Source organism: Varroa destructor, unplaced genomic scaffold (genome assembly GCF_002443255.2).
Source record: "Varroa destructor unplaced genomic scaffold, Vdes_3.0 BEIS01000002.1, whole genome shotgun sequence".
Lineage (NCBI taxonomy): Eukaryota > Metazoa > Arthropoda > Arachnida > Mesostigmata > Varroidae > Varroa > Varroa destructor.
Genome location: NW_019211455.1, coordinates 23,193,472 through 23,214,200, shown reverse-complemented (window position 1 = coordinate 23,214,200; position 20,729 = coordinate 23,193,472). Strand labels below are relative to the sequence as shown.

The 20,729-nt window shown below is 42.7% G+C and overlaps 1 protein-coding gene and 1 long non-coding RNA gene across 6 annotated transcripts in view; one reads left to right on the top strand and one right to left on the bottom strand.

Moving 5' to 3' along the window:
• Nucleotides 1–2,829: 2,829 nt before the first annotated feature.
• The window catches only part of LOC147757533 (uncharacterized), a 99,277-nt gene continuing 81,377 nt past the window's right edge, over nt 2,830–20,729 (top strand). Inside the window, exons 1-3 of one of the 4 annotated variants that reach the window (XR_015320423.1) lie at nt 2,830–5,065; nt 17,008–18,126; nt 18,662–18,769. This is a non-coding gene — a long non-coding RNA (uncharacterized LOC147757533). The remainder of the gene's footprint in view (nt 5,066–17,007; nt 18,127–18,661; nt 18,770–20,729) is intronic. The other 3 variants (XR_015320426.1, XR_015320425.1, XR_015320424.1) reach the window with 3 other exon arrangements.
• Nucleotides 20,444–20,729, bottom strand: part of LOC147757534 (uncharacterized) — a 31,408-nt gene continuing 31,122 nt past the window's right edge. For both annotated transcript variants that reach the window (XR_015320421.1, XM_086979309.1), the window contains one exon: nt 20,444–20,699. Coding sequence is in view for 1 of the 2 variants with exons in the window: in XM_086979309.1 (XP_086835435.1) it covers nt 20,490–20,699 (210 nt within the window). In the remaining variant the exon portion in view is untranslated. The remainder of the gene's footprint in view (nt 20,700–20,729) is intronic.

Genomic DNA, 20,729 nt, shown 5'->3' with positions numbered 1-20,729 from the left:
ATTAACACAGGCCTAGGGTTTAACTTAGTTCGGCTTCGCTGTCCTGCCTAACTTCCTCACTTTTCAACATAGCTCACTCGTTTTCAGCAGCCGTGTTAAGTATTTATTATTCATCCTGGGAAAGTACTTACCAAGCTGCCTAAACTAATTGCCAAGGTTATTTATTAACGTATAATACCATATTGATGATTTATTCTTGTGATGACACGATTAAAGTGGGTTGACATTGACCGTTGGTGCACACCGTCCTACTCTCATCCGTTTAATTACTTTTATCGAATCTTATAGACTTTTATTTCAACTAATATATATCATTTGTAGATTTTGTAAATAAATGACTGTTTCAGCGTCGCTCGTATTCAGAAGACGCTGGAAACGCCAAGTTTACGCTTAGAACTTTCGGCCAGAAATTGCACCAAGGCAACCCTTTGCTCGCCCTGCATAGTAGCTTCACGGCCGCGTTCGAATTCATTTGTAAGTCCTTCTGGACAACAGGTGACCATCATGTTACCGTTACGCTGTCAGATTATCAACCTTAACGGCCAGCTCGACAAAGTAAATAATTTGTGGATCCGTTTCCGTACTGTCCGATTGTCGATGTGTGCTCAATACCTGACATCGGCAGGCCTGATTACGTTGACTTTCGATGTTCCTTTTATTGTTGGCTCTTTGGTGTCCATCGTTCATGTCGCCAGTATATCAATAATTTATATCTTTCTTACCCTTGTTTGCTATACATTCTCACGCTTTGTTACGTCCCTTTTTTGCCTCAGCTTCGATCTACAATAGTGTGGCATCATATGCATACGCATACGGCATACGCGTTGAGTCTGACACGGACGAGGCGGCGATTATCGCAGCTACCATTTTGCTAATGTTTATGTGTATTTGATGTGCGCTGTTAGCTTCTCTCGGACATCTCGGCCGTTGTACGTGCCGTGCGTCTGGGGTTATGGCTCACAATGCTGCTACTGACACCGCTGTCCTTTCGATCGTCACAATGCCCACTGAACGATATGTCCCTTCTTGCCCAATGAAGACTCTCCTCGTCGTCATCTTTTTGTCTTTGACCCAAGAACTAATTTTTTTTCCTTCCCGAGCCGAAAAGAGGTCGAATTTCGTCAAACTGTATTGTCAACCACCGTAAACTTATATCGTGAACCACTCGTTACTCGGGCACTTTTGACTGCCGAGCGAGTTCTCGCCGGCGTTGCCGTTAGCAACAGCAGCGCAACCCTTCCTTGACCGCCATTGGCATTGAGGCAGGCAGAGCCGTTGAGGCCAGAGGAACGTTGGACTCCAAACCACCCGATAGCAACTTCAGCAGCAGATCGCAATTGTGCGGTCGCTACAAGTAGCCACCGCGATCGCAGCGGCAAATCAGAGAGGGGGGGGATGATGTTGTTTTTAGCTGGTGCTATTTTACTTTACTTTACACCCATTCCGGTCGTAAATTTCCAATTACCTTTAGTACTTGCCATGACTGCCGTTGTAAGGCCTTGAGAAGCAGCAACGAAAAAGCCAGCTACCGACGCCGGACGATGAGTCGAAGCAGCCTTCTTTGAGGACTGAATATCGAGGGATGGACAAGCCGACCAATCAACAGTGAGGTAGCTTTCTACCAAACTGTTGCATTCGAAGACTGAACGATGTGGCGATCAGTCGACGATTGCCAAGCAGCGCAATCAGATCGGGTCATATCGTATTGAAACAGCCTCAATGTATACATTTGATGTCTGTGTGCGATGCGACTTCCAATAGCAACGGTGGTGTCTCGACGGATCGCGGTCTTACATGGGTTACACTGGAAAACTTCGTATTTCTCTGTTAACTAGTTCGGCCGGTCCCCTGCTCACGATGCTTGTTTTCTAACGGTTACATGCTTATTTATAGGTTAACATGAGTACGTATAGCACTCTAGCGAAGAACTAACAAGCTAATCTTCTTACAAAACTGTATGAACTGCTAGGGCTCGTCAGAGCGAGTTGCGGATGATGGAGATCATTATACAGCTAAGGACGAAGGCAAAGTTATCCTGACCGAGCAGTGGAGTTCTTTTCGAGCACAAAACGGTTATTGTGGATCGAAGTGCTCAGAGTTGTGTATGAAATATGTAGAATGAATGAATACAGTTCTATTTATTATATTGGCAGGTCCTGTCAAGTCCTTCTTTCGCTCAGTAAAACTAAGCGGCCTTGGCAGTAGACAAAAAGGATACCTACTCCGATATCTGTGAGTAGTGTCTATGATCATAAAATGGAACACAGAGCGGCGGTTAGCATTTATGACAGTCTCTCTTTGTTGTTTTTATCTATGCATTGTTTTCTATGTCCGGTACCTGTGCGCATTATTGTTGCCGTCTGGCGTTTCGATCACGCGCACCGATCGATACTAAATACCGATAACGCTAGTGACTAATACGATCGCGCGTAAGTGGACAATCATCCATAGAAAATTCCAGATATGATTTCTTGAGCTTCTTCTAGCGTCATCTACCGTCAATATTTTGCTTGTGTTACACACAAATAGTTGTAGTCTGAAAATAAAAAGCGCTAACAATATTACCTTTATCATAATCAGCGTCACCATCGTTTCGATCCGAAGCAGATTTTGTTGGCGCTATCAATACATACGATAATCGACCGCAGACGAGTATGTATGGATAGGCGTTCATATATTCTATAACTTTATATCGGACTTTCTCAAGAGTCATCTATGTGTTCGTATAGATATTGAGCAGCAGCTAAGCGACGCCGACGGACACGAGGACGACGCGACGAGATTATCTTGTATTGGAACATCGTAAAACGCAAGTGGCCAACAAGCGTGAAGGCGAGCACAGAGACACAAGCCACCGATATCATAAACTGGTTTCAGAGACAAAAAACAGTTATCATAAGCCATGTGTACACGTTCAGTTGTATTGTGATGACTAGAAGTCTCTGGTTATTGGCTCTTATAAGTCGACTCGTTAACGTACAACATCAATAACCTCTAGTCTATATCGGATTCAATGTTGGTGGTAAGATCTATATACAGACGACTTTCGGGTAAGATGCTGGTCAACCCTCGGAGAAACCTCCGAATGCGTCGATCGTTCAGTGTTAGAGAGCGTTAACGGCACAAATAGCGGCCAGGAGTTAATCTTTATAAGCAAGCTATCTCAGAGCCCGAACACGTAATGCGTATCGTCGTCTTTTCAAGTAACAGCAGCAACAGCGGCGCGAAAGCAGCAACCCCATCTCGCGCGTGTAACAATAAGAATACATTCAAGGAGAAGAGGGGCAAGCATGACGGCAACATGTACGCTACTCCCATGCCCTTGTGTTCGGCGGCTACAAAGCGCTCGAAGACGCCAACCTCATGACGACCGGCACCTTGTAACTTTCACACAGTCTACCTGTTCTAATTGCGCGAGTTCTTCGAGCACGTACTGCTGCTTGTCTTTAATAAGGTTCGCTACTCCCTCAACCCTTCGAATCGATTCATCGATGAGCAGGCTTGACGCGGGCTTGCATTGCTACTAAATACTTTGCTACTGTTGATACTGGTAATCGGTCATAGCTAGGTAAAGCACTAAACCGTCCAAGTTTTCGAGCTATGGCTGTACGTATTCGCTTACTGAAAAAACGCCAACAGACGGCGTGCACTAAATTCACAAGTGCTTCGTTCACTGTCTTCCGGTTTAATTCCTTTATTACTATTAATACAGGTACTGGAGAGTAGCAAGGAACTAATGTGCCGCTATCGCGGTACAATAGCGCAGCTAACTCGATATTCAAAGCTCGATCTGTAAAATAGGATCCCCTACTGAAGGCACAAATAACTTTCATTACCCTACGCGGCACCCGGTACCTCGGCGGCCTATCTTCTACATTTCTCTTGTTCTTTCGCTAAACCTTGGTGGTGAACCTTGACGTTGATGTGAAGTGAACGTTGACGATGATGAGCTTTGCATTGTGGCCGTCGCAAAACGATAAGACCCCGTGATGTGTGCTTGCGTGGGAATGTTAGAGGCACATGTGAGGTGTGTGCTAGCCACGTGGAGTAAAGACAGCGCTTTCGCTGGCGGATTAGTTGTGCCATAAAAGGTAAAGGCGGCTCCGCATGGAGCATTTCATTCATCTTGCTGCTCTTGATGTTGCTGGTTCGAGTCCGCCAACGCGTCTACACGGAAAACATATGTGTCAATGTTAATACTGTTAACTTTAATGGCTCATTCACTAAACATGAATGTAGCAACTGCTAAAACATTTTTGTGTTCCACATCCGCTATTGCCGTTAGACATAATTCCATCGGATGGCTGGCTTCCACGACGAAACGAAGTCTTTCTATGCTCGGACTCGAACCTAGAGCGTTCGTATAAGTATCTGCCGAGAGAGCAGCAGATCGGTAGGACGACAGACTAATGTTATCGAGACTTTGAGAGCAGCAAACGCTACAAGCGAATTTAAGCCTCGTCTGATGCTTGGATAATCAACGCGTCTGGCCGTAAAACCGTTTATACACGCTAAGGACATATACCACAGTACGGGAAATCATAATATACCTGATAAAGGCCAAAAATGACGAAATACGAATAGGCTCAATATTATCACTAGTAATTTTGCCATTTTCCCTAATTCTAGTGAGTAACGTAAAAACAAAGAAGAAGTTTGAGTTTATATTACCCTTCGCAAAAATAATAGAAGTACGAATCCATCCAAAGGATAATCTACAAAGTTATAGATTCGGTTTGCATCCGCTTTGAAAGACGAGTAAAAAGAGATTCTGGGACACAAATGGCCGCGGTTCCCAAGCCTGAAACAGACGTCCTGACATAACTCATTTCCTTTAGGTGATGGTCATCAGTTTTATATAAAGCAAAGCGATTACTACATATAATTGTAGCCTTTTTTACCAACACTCTGCGAAAGACTAATGAATGAACTACGGACGGCGAATCTCTATAAGGTTATTGTTGAAAAACAAGGACGGGACGCAGCTGAACCTATATTTTGTTAGTCTAGCCTATCGGCAAGGAGTCTACTGGTCTGAAGATATGCGGCGCCTTATAAAAAACAGGTTCGAAATTGATGAATATTGAAGTGTTCAGCAAGTAATATCCTTTTTTATTTTATAGAAAACTCAAAAATTCTATTAGAATCGTTGGAATCTTATCAAGAAATTAATCTATCATGCATGCATTGCCACTTACGGTGTTCGTTCATCGTTCCATCCATTTACCTTATTTCGTTAAAAAAGGTTTGAACGAGCATTAAAGAACTTCTAAAGCCTGTTTTGTAAGACTCTCGCCGCTGTCGAATAAATGGTTACAAGCTTTATTTGCCAGTGCGTGAATAATAATGTCCGCCGGCGCAAGGTCTTGCGAATATGGTGGGGCCAAAAGAACGTCCTATTCAAAGTCTTGCAGGCGTTTTTAGCGGTCTTTACCATGTGCGGTCTGGCTTTTTTGTGAAGAAGTATGATTTCGCTGAGTCTATGGGCTCTTTTCTGTTCAGCAATATACAGACTGTGTTGTCTTTCTCATGCAAATATATCACCGTATAAGACTCTTACAGTTCACAAAACGCAAATCATGATCTACCCCGTATGGGCTTCGGATTTAGCTCTGGGCTTGGAGCTACCCATTTCTCATTCTACTTTATATCGATTTGGAGATATAACTTCTAGTTACTTGTAATAGCTCTGTGTAGAAATCTGTTAATGTGGCCGCGTGTTTTCCAGTGCCTGCCGAGGTGTTTAAAGGCAGCGAGAGAGCGCATCCCGTAATGTTTTTCATTATGACTGTGGGGCATTATCGCAAGTGATTTTCAAGTAAACTCCGTCGAGCGAGGACGGCCAGTCGGAATGAGGTCCATCCTTCGGGTATGGGATACCTTGGACTTTTAAGTTTCACAAGTGATTTTCAAGCAGTCCTCTCAGTGGCAGGGTTATCACCTCAGACCATACAAATACCCTTGGCGGCTGCAAGGAACAAGTTGAAATTGGCTAGATATTAAAATTGCACCTTGCATCACTTGGAATATCCGCTTATTGGTGTTTAAGTTCCAGTTAAGACTTCGTTCACCACAAAACTAAATTACAGCTCATAGATAAGAGAACGCTTCCGAATAGAATTTATGGTTGAATAAGCAAATCGTGAAAAGGAAAGGGAAGCCTTTGAAAAATGCGGACATAACCTTTAGCCGACCCAATAAAAACTATTTTTAGCAGAAGATCGTCCGTGGCTAAAACAAGCTACCACTGATCCCTATTCTTCCTTTCATTATTGTATTGCTTTTGTGAAACTGGTTCACCATCAGAATGATCTTTTGATGTTCCGTCGACAACTGGAAAATGTCCAAACCATCATTTGCGAAACCGTACATTACTGTTAAGTCATCAAAAGTATTTGCTTCGTGTTTTTGTCGTTTACCAAAATGAAATAGTGTGACTAGAGACCAGAGATTGCGTGTTCTTCTGGCTTGATGCAATAGTCAGCAGACCAGTGAGCGTGTGACAGTTCGGTATCCCGGTAGTCATCAGCTCATAAATTACAGTCCTTTTCGCAATTCTTCGACACATTCGAAAGCAAACGCCGTCTCCATTGGGCTTTTTCCATCCACCCTGTTGTAAATTGGTTAGAAGATTGTGTTGACGATAGCTCATTCCAGACGGGACGAATAAGCTTTGCACGAATGAATCGGCAATCAAAGGTAGAAAGACGCATGTTTCGGCCACATAAAGACGCTTCACGAAACATCTACTCTTATGACAAGAGGACACAGTGTGTGTATGGTCTTCGTTGATGAGCTGTTATTGCTCCAGGCCGCATACATAGACAACTAGATAGTCAGACAAACCAATTGCGGCGAACGCAGCTTGCAGTCTGTCAAAATGGTGTATATATCCTTTTTTTCCCCCCCCACCGCGTTCGATGTTTTTCTGAGCACGGTAACCTTTATGGTGTTTTCTTTTTCTTTGTACTTGAAATGACGCTGATTCTTTGAACCTATCGGTCTTTGCTAGTACGTTCTTAACCTACAAAGTAAGGGAACGTTGAAAAGAGCATGGAGAGGAAAAAAGGCGAACGTAAATCCAGTGAGGAGTACAGTGCCGCGTGAGGCTCGGTGGAACCAATGAAACAAATTTGGTGGCATCATCATTCCCAGCAGTGGGACTGGCATCTACTTGATCTCAGAATTTCTCGTTCTGTTTGAATCAACACCGATACACCTGATCCATTGGGGATTTGTTGGCCTCGCAACAAAATAATATCGAATGCCCGTCTGGGCCTTGCGTACCAGAGAAGGCGAGCTCAACAACAGATATAAACAAACGTCTTGAATGGGTACGAGCTCGACACTCGCGCGACCGCAATGGAAGCCATTTCTCGAAAATGTCACAGCAAAAGGTCAAATAATTGGAAATTCAAGAGCCAGAATTAGAGCTCTGTCAGTATAAATCCGTCGACAGAAAGGTGCTGCATCTATCTTTTAGGTATAGACGAACACGTTTTGCCACGTCGGTTATCGCTCTTCGCAAACGGAAAGCTACCGATTCCCTCCCACATGGCCTAAATTGTATCGCGTATGCTAGCCAGACAACACGGGAACTACTTTCCAACAGTCTATAATACAAAGGCCCATTCGTTTGGTTTATTGCTGCTAGAAGCTATTCGGGCTAACTAACACTTTGTGTAGGATTCGTGCACGATAAAATGAAAAAAGATGACGCAACGCGCGTGCAGTGACACAATTCGACTAATATAGTAGTTACGCTATCTGGGGTATCTGAAATTCTTTATGTTTTCGGATGTTACGAGACGTATTTGCAGTGGGTGTGAAATTCTCGTTGCCCGTGCCGTAGTATATATATATATATATATATATAAATACTGCGCCCATGTGACATACACACGTACGTACATTAAATGATGATTAAAGAATGCAGTCTCACCAGAACATTCATTGCCAAGGTACAGTCTTGAATCTGGAGTTTTTTTTTGCCGAATTTCACGTACCTCTTCAACGCCTGCCTACAAACTCGATCATCTTGCGTCAAAAAGCTAGAACTTGGTTTGTTATTGGAATCTTAAATGTTCATTGCAAATCCCCATAGTCAGGCAGGACTATGAACGCACAACACCAGACCTGATACATTAAACGAGATCTCCTATCTATCTATTTTCGACCTGATATTACAAAGCGAATAGACCTTATAGTATATAGAGGCCAGCAGCCCTCTGAATGGATGTTGGTTACCTGTATGGTACGTCGAGACGGTCAGTTTCCTCTTGACTACGCTGAAAGAGGCTCTAGGTAAACAACCTCGATGTATACTATAATTCATCACACATAATAGTAGTAGTAATAACGTGTCACCCTGACTTTGTTGGAACACTGCTGCACAATTATACTGTGATAACAGCTGTTAGTAACGAAGTGCAACTCTGCATTTGTGATTGATCCGTTTCACTAAACCTAATTTTATATTCTATATTAAAATAATGTCTTTATCTAGTAGCGTTTTAGTTTTTAAATGAAGTCCATTTTGCTAATGGTCAAGCCAAAAGCGTCATAAACGTTATGCGAACTCTGAACTAACAGTTCATAATTCTAGTATATGCGCTTTCTGTTATAATGCCCCGCAATGACGTCATGTTTCTTATCCTCTCCCGCAGTCTGTATTGTTTTCATTGATGTTGATTACAATGATCATATGATGTTTTGTAAGGCATCTCGTGTTGTTGCTAAGGTATGTGCCTTACAAGCATCGATTTAAAGTCGACGCAACGATGACGACTGCAAAGCTCCGCCACGTACAGCTTCTTCTCGTCGCCGTATTTCAGTGGGCGTTACGTATCGACTTATTCGGCATCTTCTTCACCCCACTGTTCCCCCGTTCACGTCTGAATCAGATGGCTCTGTTCCACCCCAACGCTATTGAACCCGACAGCAGGCGAGCCGAGCAGCATAAAGGACGTGGGGCAAGCGAGCAGCGAGGCCACTGCTGGCAAGTCGAACTCTTTTTCCATAATGGCACTCGAGGTGCAGGCGAAGACGAATGCACACCGCTAAAAACATACTGCGATAGTCCGTTGCCCATGGACATGCGACTAGAAGACAATGTCTCTGACCACGGCCGATACGAAGATCCTAAAAACGGTGTACGCGTACACGCTATCATAAGATCATATCGGAATAGATCGCAGACGTTATGTTGCGTTATAAAAACGAACGAGTTGAACCAAATGGGAGATTACGCTGTACACCTCGTAAGTTGCGAATCATAGCTATAGCAGAATTGACAGCGGCACCGGAATGGGCGACCACGCTCATGACTGGATCATTCAGTTCAGACTGCCGCCATTGTGATGCGGCGTTTTAGAGGACGCACAGGACAGGGTGACACGCGATCGAGTGCCGAACAAGCGAATCAGTTCAGGCCGTACAGGAAGAAAGTTCATGAGATAACGATTCATGGTGGGGTTATCGGTGTCGGGGCAGGCAAACGATGGCAAACCCAAACACTAAGTTGGATAGATCCAGTTATCACACAGTGTCATAGCATTCGTTTGGATGTTGAAGTAAAAAGTTAGAAAAGACCTCCGCTAAAAAGGTGCTGTAGATCCATCTATAGCTGCAATGTGGATTACAACGCAAAGGAGATAGGTGAACGTCATCTGAACATTTTGATGACTAGGCCTATTTCTAGTTTCCAAGGCCAAATTGCGTGTATAATAATACCACAGAATATCACGTGCACTATTTTCATAGCGGACCTATTTCCTCGCGACTCTCTGTTGAAACCTTCTGCCAAATTATCTTACAATCAGTACAACACCAAACCACTGGTAAGCGGCACGATGCTAATTGTTCTGCTATATAATTGCGTATTAGAAACATATGTACCAGTAGCGCTTTTCTAGTGATAGTGAACAAGTTATTTAACACTTTTATACGCAGTTGTGGCGGGTAGCGGCACAATGGTTTCTAGAGCAAATAATCTCCCTAGATGCTACGGTTGGTGCTGTTTACCATTGGCGGCGTTACCCTAGTGCTATGCGCCAAAGCGTTCTTTTTCCCGTGCTTTAGTTTGTTCTCGTTTCTCACCGGCTTCTTTCTTAGTTCCCAGCGGCACGTTACAGTCTATGTTGATGCTCAAGTTCGTTGTGTCGGCGGCTGGGATCGACATGGCGGTCGGTACTACAGTTGATTCTATAATAAGGCTGTTACTACCAATATGAATTCTGTTGCAGATGCCGTTGTCGCTGGTAATTTTCTGTTATTAGTTGTTGACGCCAGCGGCGGTGCTGATGGCGTTGGTGTTTTCGTAGTTGTGGTTGTGCGCGGCCGCTCGACCCAAGCGTCTAACAATCTGTCGGTGTATCGGTCTGCCGGCCTCTTCGTGCGCCGCTTTATGTGTCGATTGCAGTTGGCATAAAGTACCGGCGGCGAGTTCCTTGACCCAGCGTTGCAGAATCAGCTCAGATTGTAGTCTATATAAAGTTGGAAACGGCGCTTACCACTACTAGCAAACTGTATAAAGTCCGACGAAGTAGTAAATAGCTACAATAAAGACTGCTACAACAATCGAAGCTGCTGTTTTGTAGTCGGTAAGTTTGACTTACGTATCGAGTGGACGAGGACCGCATGCAAATACCACTTAACTTAAGCGTCCTTCTGATTGTCTGGATCTGCCAAAAGAAACCTAATCACGAACGACAATGCTCGGTTGATTTCGGACAAGTTTTAGCAATCTATTATTATTATTATTATTATATAGTACAAAAGTAACCGACTTTTATTCTGATCTATCCGCGTGCTCAAACATAGATAAGATGATTTCTACGGCAGAAACCTTATGATCAAGGCATAAAAATGACCAACCTAAAAGAGACGTTTCTTAATATGGCAAAATAAGATGAACATTTTCGCACATACAACAGTCTAGACGCTGGACATTTGGTCGTGTATCTGCCTAGTCAGACAGGGTCCTATCGAGTTCCGGTCATACTCTCTCGCTCGTTCTGTGTACGTAGAAGAAAAGTTTGAAGCGGCTTCATCTCGCTTTTGAGGTCCTCCACATGGCTGCCCGATAGCTGCCATTAAACATGGCAGGAATAGTAAAATATACATTGACTTGACTGCATTATGTATGTATCGTAAGGTTGGTTAGAAAAAGGTACCTGCTGCACGTATTTTGGTTGTCTATATAAAAAACAACAAACCACTGATGCGGCTGCTGCGTTTGTTCCAATCCGAGACTCAAGTGAACCTAATAAATTACTGACCCTTAGCTTTTTCAAACTATTTATCGGCTGTTATTAAATACGTACGTTAACTACAAAGTGTTACTTATGTATCTGCGTTTCACCCCTTGCCCAGCTGCGGGATGGTACAGCTCCCTTAGATCAACGCTATTCAGGAATAAGTTAGTCGTGAATCTTTAAGATGACAAATATTGGCAGAACTACTTTGGACTATTCAACAGAACAACAGCGCAGAACAAGACGCTATCGACGATGGTGCAGGCAGTAGTAAAAAGAAAAAATTGTATACAAAATTGCAAAACGATCATAATTATGCTGCCAGACCTCTGCACATAATGCGCTACGTCATAAAGAGGATACGACAGAACTTCGTATGGGGCAAAAGCACCAACGGCCGCAGAGCGAAAAGTGTTTCGCCACTACGTCGGATAGTCTATTGCGCCTCATGGTGGAACGAATGGTTCGAGAGATATGATGACAACCGAGGGCATCTTAATTAAACATGATCATGTTCCTATGCGGAACCAACTATCCAGTGCTATAGGCCTAGTGCCTGAAGGCACGCACAGGCTGAACGTGTTCGCTCGCATTCTGCTATCGAGTTCGATCATTCTAAGATCCAACCATAATAAAACCTTTTATCAAAATCATCATTGTCCCTGCCATCATCGTGGTCAGCGCTACTTAAGAGCGTGTTCCAAGCGCAAACGATAAAATGATCGACGGTTTGTTAATCTTGATTGCTGCACACGTGATTTGCCACCAGCTCAATCGTTGCAATTGTAAACAGTTCCTTGTTCTCGTAAATTGAATTTTTTTTTCCATATATGATTTTTTACGAGTTCGTATACGCATTTCGGCGCTACGATAGACTACGTTTGCTATTCGTAAAATTATAGTAATTACTTTATATAAAAGCCGGTTTTTTTAATAGACCTAAGCCTTCAATAGTATTGATGCAAACTGTCGAAAAGTCTCAAGATTTTTAGCGTGTTTTTTGTCATTTATCTGTTGCGTGTTGAAAGATGGTTGTCTAGTCATAACATTATTACACCGACGAACGTCTGCACTGGGATCTTTACCTGTTCAATAAAAATGCTCTTATATAATCGAATCTAATTAAGCATAAGGATTGCCGCCTTACTCGATAAAGGCACCGATTAAGCTGCGTCGCTATATTTTGGCAATCAAATTATAGCGAAACAAGCCACACGGTCACCGGCGCATGCAGTGATGACCGGATAACTGGAACATATAATACCGAAGTACCTATCTCGATACACGGGGTGTTCAGAAAGTTTCCCGACTCGAAAACTTGAACAACTTAAAAATATTCATTTCACTGAAAAAAGTTCACGAAGCACTTTCTTAGAAAACAACCAATTTTCCAAGACTAATAATCTCAACTTTAATATTTTCTGAAATAGATTTTTACGCGTAATTTGCTACTGTCTATATAAGCATGTGCAGATTAAAAAAACCTCTGCACGAAAAGCTTTCCCTCCCTTACCCTCGCTGAGAGGCCGCGCAACTTTCGGAGCACCCTGTACGTGTAGACTGCACGCCAACGAACCCGTTACTGTTCCGTATATAATCGTATAGCAATTATATAAATGTTAGATGAGTACATACGCACTTGGAAATGCTTTATAAAATAGACAGGAGACGTTCGAAATACTGCACTGTTCCGCGTAATCATGTTCACGTTCTGCCACAGCTTGGGCCAACGCTTTTCAGGAGGCGCTTCCCGGTACGCCATTGTTTGCACGTTTACCGAGTAAATACATACTGATGTCTTGATCCCCCAATCAAGCGCCATTTAACGATATAGTATCACATTCTCTGGGAAAATCACAATTTAATATTATAATTTTATCATAGCTCGATAATAAGAATTATCCCAAAAACATATTAAAACGACAATATATACATGTCATATTACAAGCATCTAGCAGTATTACTAGGACGAATAGCGTGAAATAAGCGACTATCGTAGAAACCGGTGCAATCTATTTCTTGGTAATTATATGAAGGGCGTGTTTTTGTGACGGCTTATTTTTTTCTGCTTTGCGGATATCTGCTCTTGTTTATTGGCTCGTAGGGAACAACTCAATGTTGAATGTTACATACAGCCTTTTCTTGTTGCAAAAGCTCTGCTTTCTCGTCACTGTGATCACAAGGGGCCATTGTATATTCACCTATTCAAATCATTGGCAGAGCTCGACCAATGTAGATTCCAGTTCAAAGGGAACTCACTGGTCCCGCACAGAAGCCTCTAATAGGTTTAGGCTCCTGAATAAGTAACATATTTGCCCGCTAGTCATAGGGCATCGTTGTAGTTTAGGTTCGTATTCGGGCATAGGCACACCTGGTTTCTTGCTAGGGGCCAGCCGTCTGATGGAATTATGCTTAACGGCGATACCAAGCTTAAAACGCCGAGCTTGCTGAATAATAATTTAAACGCATCGATTGGATTGATTCATTGTTACTCTGCATCACTACAACGGACCAAACACCGAAGCCCTAAACGTGCGTTACGCAGATCCATGTATAATTTCATGGTTCAAAAATAAGCAAGCGATAGGTAGTGTTATAAGAGACTTTCTTTCAAGGTAAGAGATTACGTAGGCACCTTCACGAATTGACATATTGTCCAAAATGGCCGCGTAATAACCGTTGAGATGTTCGATCGACGACGTTGTATCGGTTTTCGCCATACCATGCTTATCAATAATTAAAGATGAAATGATAGCGGCGTCCTGATCTTTCATCAAACATAAAGTTCACAAACATAAAGTTTGTGTATTTACTTGGATTTGTGATTGCAAGAAAAACATGTATGAAATTGAAATGTAGAGTAACATTCTCGTTGTTACCGTCAACCTATACGTGAATAGAAACAGTTTCAAAAGAGGCAATACCACGACCGAGAGGGAAAATCTCCAGGGCGACCGAGATGCTAGAGGACATGTTGAAGATTAGATAGGCAAATTGACAACTGGTTGAGTTCTAGCGATATACAGGAATTAAACAGAAAAACTAAACATCCTGGCTTAAAATCGAACTCTGCTCGAAGCTGTAGGCTTAAAAGCTGAACGGTACAGCAAAAAAACGAAGGTAAATAAAAGAACCGTGATTCATCTTGATTGTTTTGCCAGCCGTGGCTTTAGAATACGTAACAATGGATCGGCCAAACTATGGAACGGTGCGACTTCTGCCGATTACCGAGGATCAAACGTTCCCCGAAGATTTGTACTTGAGGGAAGCGAAGCTGGACAGGGGGTGGTAGGGGTAAGCCCTCAACGAAAAGAAACGTTTATCGAATCACTGTGATTATGCTCTATGTAGCCTGAGTTGATTAATATGCCAATGCAGAACGAACGACAGAGCTTTCGTCTACCGAGTAGCGTGCCCGCTTCACAATGGCACTGTTTGAAACGAGACTTGAGATAACCAAAACAGAATGTTATTAATTGGATTTGAGCGTACTGTAGATCAGTACGCTGGGTAAAATATTATTACCCTATTTGCAAAAGCTGTCACCTAGAAACAGCTTTTCATTTGAAAAACTCAAGCATTACTACTCTGTGTAAATTACTTGACGATGACAGTAAAATTGTATCCTCTCGCTATATCTCTATTCGAAATTTTTCACCAAAAATCAATAATCCTCTAATAAAAAAATACTAAATGTATCACTAGGTAGCTACACTCAGCTTCGAAAAGCCTAAACGAAATAAAAATATAGCGCCAAGTTTAATAACAATGTTTCTTTTCCATTAGGAATGCTTGCCAAGTGACCCGATGTACCCACTTCTGTAAAGAATCTCTGCCTTAAGCAAATCGAGTTGTGTGTCTGTTTTTTAAGATATGAACGTTTAAAATATTTTTTTGTGCAATGGACCAATTGCAGCGGTTCCGTTCAGTCGTACGACGGCCAGTCCGTTCTAAGGCGGCAGCCGCTGTGTCCTTCGGGGCCGTTACCCAGGAGACGTCGCCTGCCAACCAGAAATAACAGAATGAAAAAACGCTACCAGTACTCAGTGATTCTATCGCAGACGAAGCTGTTGAGGCCATCATAATTTTTTCTGCTGCTGTTGTTGTTGCTCCGCCCTTGGAAAAATAGAATGAGAAGTAAAAGTGAGAGTTGGTTGACTCATTTCACCGAACGATGCTACCGCGTCCAGCAACGCCACTACGACTACAGCAGCTTCTACCAGAACAAAGGCGTCGGTAGCAGCAGCAGCTACCGACATATAGAATCAGGCGGCAGACAGACTAACAACAACGGCTCAACGTCAGAGCGTCTGCTGCAACATCTGCTATGACGAATAGACAATAACGGCATTAGAACATCCGTAACGACTATGAGATGATAACGGCAACAACAGCAGCAGCAGCGGGGGGCTCAGCGATTATTTTCTTAACTATAACAACAATCAAATATCAATGGAGGGAAAACTCGATGGGTGCTTTTCTGCTAGATGAATTAAAAATATATTCGAATAGAAAAGCATACTCTGCGCCCGTACATGCTCTACGTGCATGTGTATGTATATCGTGTGGGAAACAGTCGAGAGGTGAAACCAGCGGCCGTAACCGATAACTCGCCGACAGATATTATAGCGAAAGAGTTCAGTTATTGTTATAGCCCATAACACTATGCAATCTAAGATGCTGCACAAGGTGCAACGTAAGGGGGCTTGAAGTGGTGTTGATTTTGACGAGCTAAACTGATGCGTATAGAAAGTGCTTGGTATGGGACCCCTACACAAATATATGGTAAGCTCTATTACGATCATCTACATGTTCTTATTACGCGCATGTGTTCTACGAATAATGTAAACCTTTGAAAAATTGTCCTAACAATAGTTACGCATCCATATGTATCTGGAGCAGCGATGATTTTCACCCATTTCTGGTGGGAAGGGAGTTGCAAAGCGTCAACTAAACAGTGCTCTGCCAGATCTACCCTTAACTATCAATCGGGACTTACATGACATGATATTTTACTAGGCCTGTGCTGTTACTATCACGGCCCACCTGCGTAGTGTTGCTTTCACGGATGTCCTAAAGCAATAACAAGCAGCTTGTCCTGTTTTTCAACCGCTAGACTCGACACTGTTTCTTCAAATAGGAAGTTGCGGACCTGACTGAACAAACGATCCCATCAATAGCAGTCAATGGTGGCATTATCAGAATTCGATTCAAGCTCCGTTGCCTTTCGTCATTTGCGCAGCATCTCCACATAAGATCGGTACCCATCAGCGCACACACATTTATCGATCACGACCGATGATCCGTATAGAACCTACTTTGTTTGCTTATTGATTGAGGTCAATAAATAGCCAAATCAATAGAGTGAATCGCTGCGCTGTTAACACTTATTTGAAACGGATTCTTTTGATGTTCTATCATCTCATCTGGGGCTCTCGTTCCTTTACTTCTGTTTCACCCTGTTTCAAGCCCCAACCAAGTCTGTCTGTTCTGCTACTTCAGCTGCCTCCCCAGCTTTCCTCGTCGATGCTTCATGTTGAAAGGGAGGGACGGACAGACGTCTAGAGAGAAGTGATCGTTATAGAAGCACCAACAATACATAACAATAACATTAGATGATTATTAATAGTAAATACGAAATAATATTAAAAAAACGATAATAACAACTACGGCTACTGCCACAAAATCACGATACTAGTAATTTAATAAAGATAATAATAACTTTTTTTTTTCTCCATTCGATTCCTTTCAGTCGATCGGGCGCTTTCTTTGTACAGCACAACTTCTTGTTTTCGTTATGAATCGACGTCGCAGTAATCGATCTGGCGCCGTACTGATGGCCGGTAGTCGACGTGGCCTCAGAGTCTCGTGGTCGTCATATGTAGACCCATCGTCAAGAAACGTCGTAGACATCAACGACAATGGCACTGACAGAGCCGCAATGGGAAAATTTAAGTTGTCGTTTGCTATTGCTGCCGCCTCTTCGGTTTTTTCTCAAGTCATCCAATCCATTCATTCGGTCGTTTGATGATGCTGCCCACAATAACGTTCGCGGGTGACGATTCTGAGGTTCACGTTGATATAACTGCTGATGTTGATGCTGATCATAATAGCGACAACGTTAGCAGCGACGGTCGCCAAAATTGCTTCGGAGGCTACTGCTGCTGCTTTCAAAAACTATTGGCCAAAGGTACTCGTCGTCGGCGTCATCTCCATTCGCTATCTATCCATAATAGTTAGTCCCGTCAGGCAATAACGCACGCTTCGTCGACGACGACGACGCCAGTGGCAGTAATATCAGTAAGAAAAACAGCTATGAGTAATCCATACGCAGAAGTATAGGTTCAGAGAAAAGTACAGCCGGTAAACGTGAAGCGTCCACACGTCTGCTCGAATAAGCCAATTGGAACTGTGAGACCGTATGGTGGTCTATTAGCGTGAACCACCGGTTTCCTACTGCAAGACTTGTTGTACGTATACAGGAAGAAAATAGGCGATCGCTACGATGGGTCCTGAACTTTGCCTGGGACGCTTACTTTTCAAACGGTTACTGTTATAGCGGTAGCCCAGTTTACGACGAAACCCGTACTGCCGACTGATTTGATAAATAAACCTGATACAGTAGCTTGCATTGTCATTCAATCAACGCTTACCTATTAGAGTTTCATCTAAGAAGTCAGTGATAAATATTAACCTGTGCCCTACGTATGTCTGACTTTGAGATCGGTGTGATTTTATCGACATTTGCCGATTCTGAGCATGCAGCTTTGCTATCAAGGGAAGAAGCTAGAACTAACCTAGGAGAGTTTATTGTCGATCGTACGAGCTGAATCGACCAGCAACCGATTGGAGTCCTGTAGTCTTCCTGCCGGTGGGTTTTTTGGGGCCCGTTTGAAGTACAGCTTGACAGTAGTACCCAAATGAACCTGACATTGATGCAGTTCATGAAGCAAGATCGTTCATGCAATCATTTACTGGATAACTTCTATTTTCTGTAACGTACGCTGTGAAATAGTTCCGACGTTTGTTAAATTTAGAAGCGACTTAGACGTTCACTGTAACATACATACGATTTCCATTGCATCGAATACATACAAACAATTCGCTGAAGTTGGACGTCATGCACTGACGCTTGTTATCCTGATACGATAATAGCCACCTAGTAGCATTTGTATATATCGTGTTTCGTTATCCTGCAAAGATTGCGCAGCTGTCTTCTTTGAAAATCCCGATAGGCAGGCAACGAGTTCAATTAGCGGAACGTCGGTTTATGGCGTCCGACTGTTAGTACTAGAAGTTATAATGGCAATGTAGCTATACATTAAAAGCAGATCTAGTTTACAGACCGCCAAGTGTATCGACCTTTACCGTATAACGTATAACTTTTGTTCTTGTATACGATTTAGATGTGCCGGCGTCTGTTACGCGACAGAGGAAGAGGAAGTTACTTTTGATATCTGCTTAGCACGTATCGGAACGAACAAGCCTCAAATACGCCGATCAGTTTAATTAAGGTAGGCACGAACGCCCATCTACTGGAACAGCTCTGTTACCGACTACTGAATATATACGGCTCTGAGCATACAATTAAAATTCAAACAATTAAAACATGATTAACAGTGAGATGGGCATGGCAAGTACCACAAATACTTATCTAAAAACATCATCGGCCATATAAACGGGCCTAAATTGCTCGTAGTTCAATGCGTCAAGAGACCTAATGGATTATCCGATTGAATTTGTTCCTTGGCTATACTGTTCTATGATCATATTGTCTAAGAGTATCCGGAGCTCTGCGATCCGGCGATCATTCGCTTGTAGGAATAGAAGTTCTTCAGTTGCGTCCTTGTTTAGATGAAGCCGTCATTACGCTACAGGGAACCCTTGCCGCTCTGACGACGATCCAGCTATCTCAGCGTGAAACCGTGCCGAATATTCAAAGGTTCATGTCAATGTTAGGTAGCGTAAAACGGGAAGCAGTATGAAAACATCTCCCTTTTGTCGCAAGTTTCACTTCATGAAAACTCGAAAAATAAGGAACCTTTTTGTTGAAAACTACCTAAGGGGATCATATTTTGTCATACTGACGTTCGGGTCTTTGTAGAAGTTACTGACATTCTCTTGTATACTTTTTCCATATTTTATAGTGTTCTAACTTGAAAAATAGTATAGTTTTGTCAAATAGAAATATGCTTTTGAGAATCTAAGATTTTCAATCCTATTTGTCGCCTAGGTGATGCATAGGTTTTTTAGACAATATTATATAGTGCCTAAGAAGGCATATGTGAATGCTGAAGATGCAGAAACTTTCCAAGTTAGCCTGGACGCCCGTCGAATGAATCACGGCGAAACACCTATGCCGATTATTAGAATATCTCCAAGTCACAGCATAGCCTATTTGCAGTTTCGTACGTCATGAACTTGCGCTTTCTTGTCCTGGAAGCTTTCTAGGCACAGGCTTTTTTCACTGACATTTTTCGTAACCAGGATTGTTCCAGGGCAAGCCTAGAGTCAAAGCTCGACAACAAGGAATTTCCTTAAACAGCAATTTTTCGAACTGCCTTCCTCGATATGGACCGACTATTTCTATTACTGTACTTATGCTTACGGTGTCCTGTTAGGCCATTCCGTCTATCTAATCTATAAACATGAAATTATATCTATAACTACGAAGGATCTTTTCGGGCTACTACGACAAAGATATTGAACGACGGCGGAACATCACCTACAACTTAATATACAGTATACCTCGTTTGCTGACTACCAAGAGCGGGCTATATATTGACGAAGAAAAAAAACAAGAAGAAAACATAAATTGTTATATCTTCTATGATAAATCACGTATTTGGCTGTTGCTGGAAACTGAAATCGGTTTTCTATCCGCTCTTTTCAGTTTACTGTTTTCAGTCTGATCGTATATATTACTCTATAATATTACCTTTTAAATACAGCTTTCGGAAGCTCCTGATTCAGCCTGGAAGTCCAGCCAGGAGTCAGCCTGGTCTCCGCTGCTCCCGCTGTTCCTACTGCAAAGTAATCTCAAAAAACTACTTTTTCTTATCATTGCATTCCGTTCTGTTGTTGCTGCTATTAGATTGGATGATACTTTGCCGTTAAGCTGAACGTCTCCCGGCCCTGCAGAAGTAGCAAGTAACGCTAACCATGAAACGGTTCCTTTAAACATCGCATAGATTTTATTATATATATTATAATATACCAATGTCATCGTCATCGCTAAACGTAGTACGATTTGTTATCAGTTAAATCGTGACGCTGCTTCTCGTTGATATGAGTCCCTACGGAAGGAGAGACGCCGCCATGGGTCCCTACCACTGTCGGTAATTGCACAAGTTCTTCTATAACTTCCGTCGTTTTTTCATCCCGACAGCCTCCTATACTGGCTGGATCTATTTTACAACCACTGCTGGTGCCATTACTTCGCGCCTACGAATGCCCAACCAGAAAATAAAACAG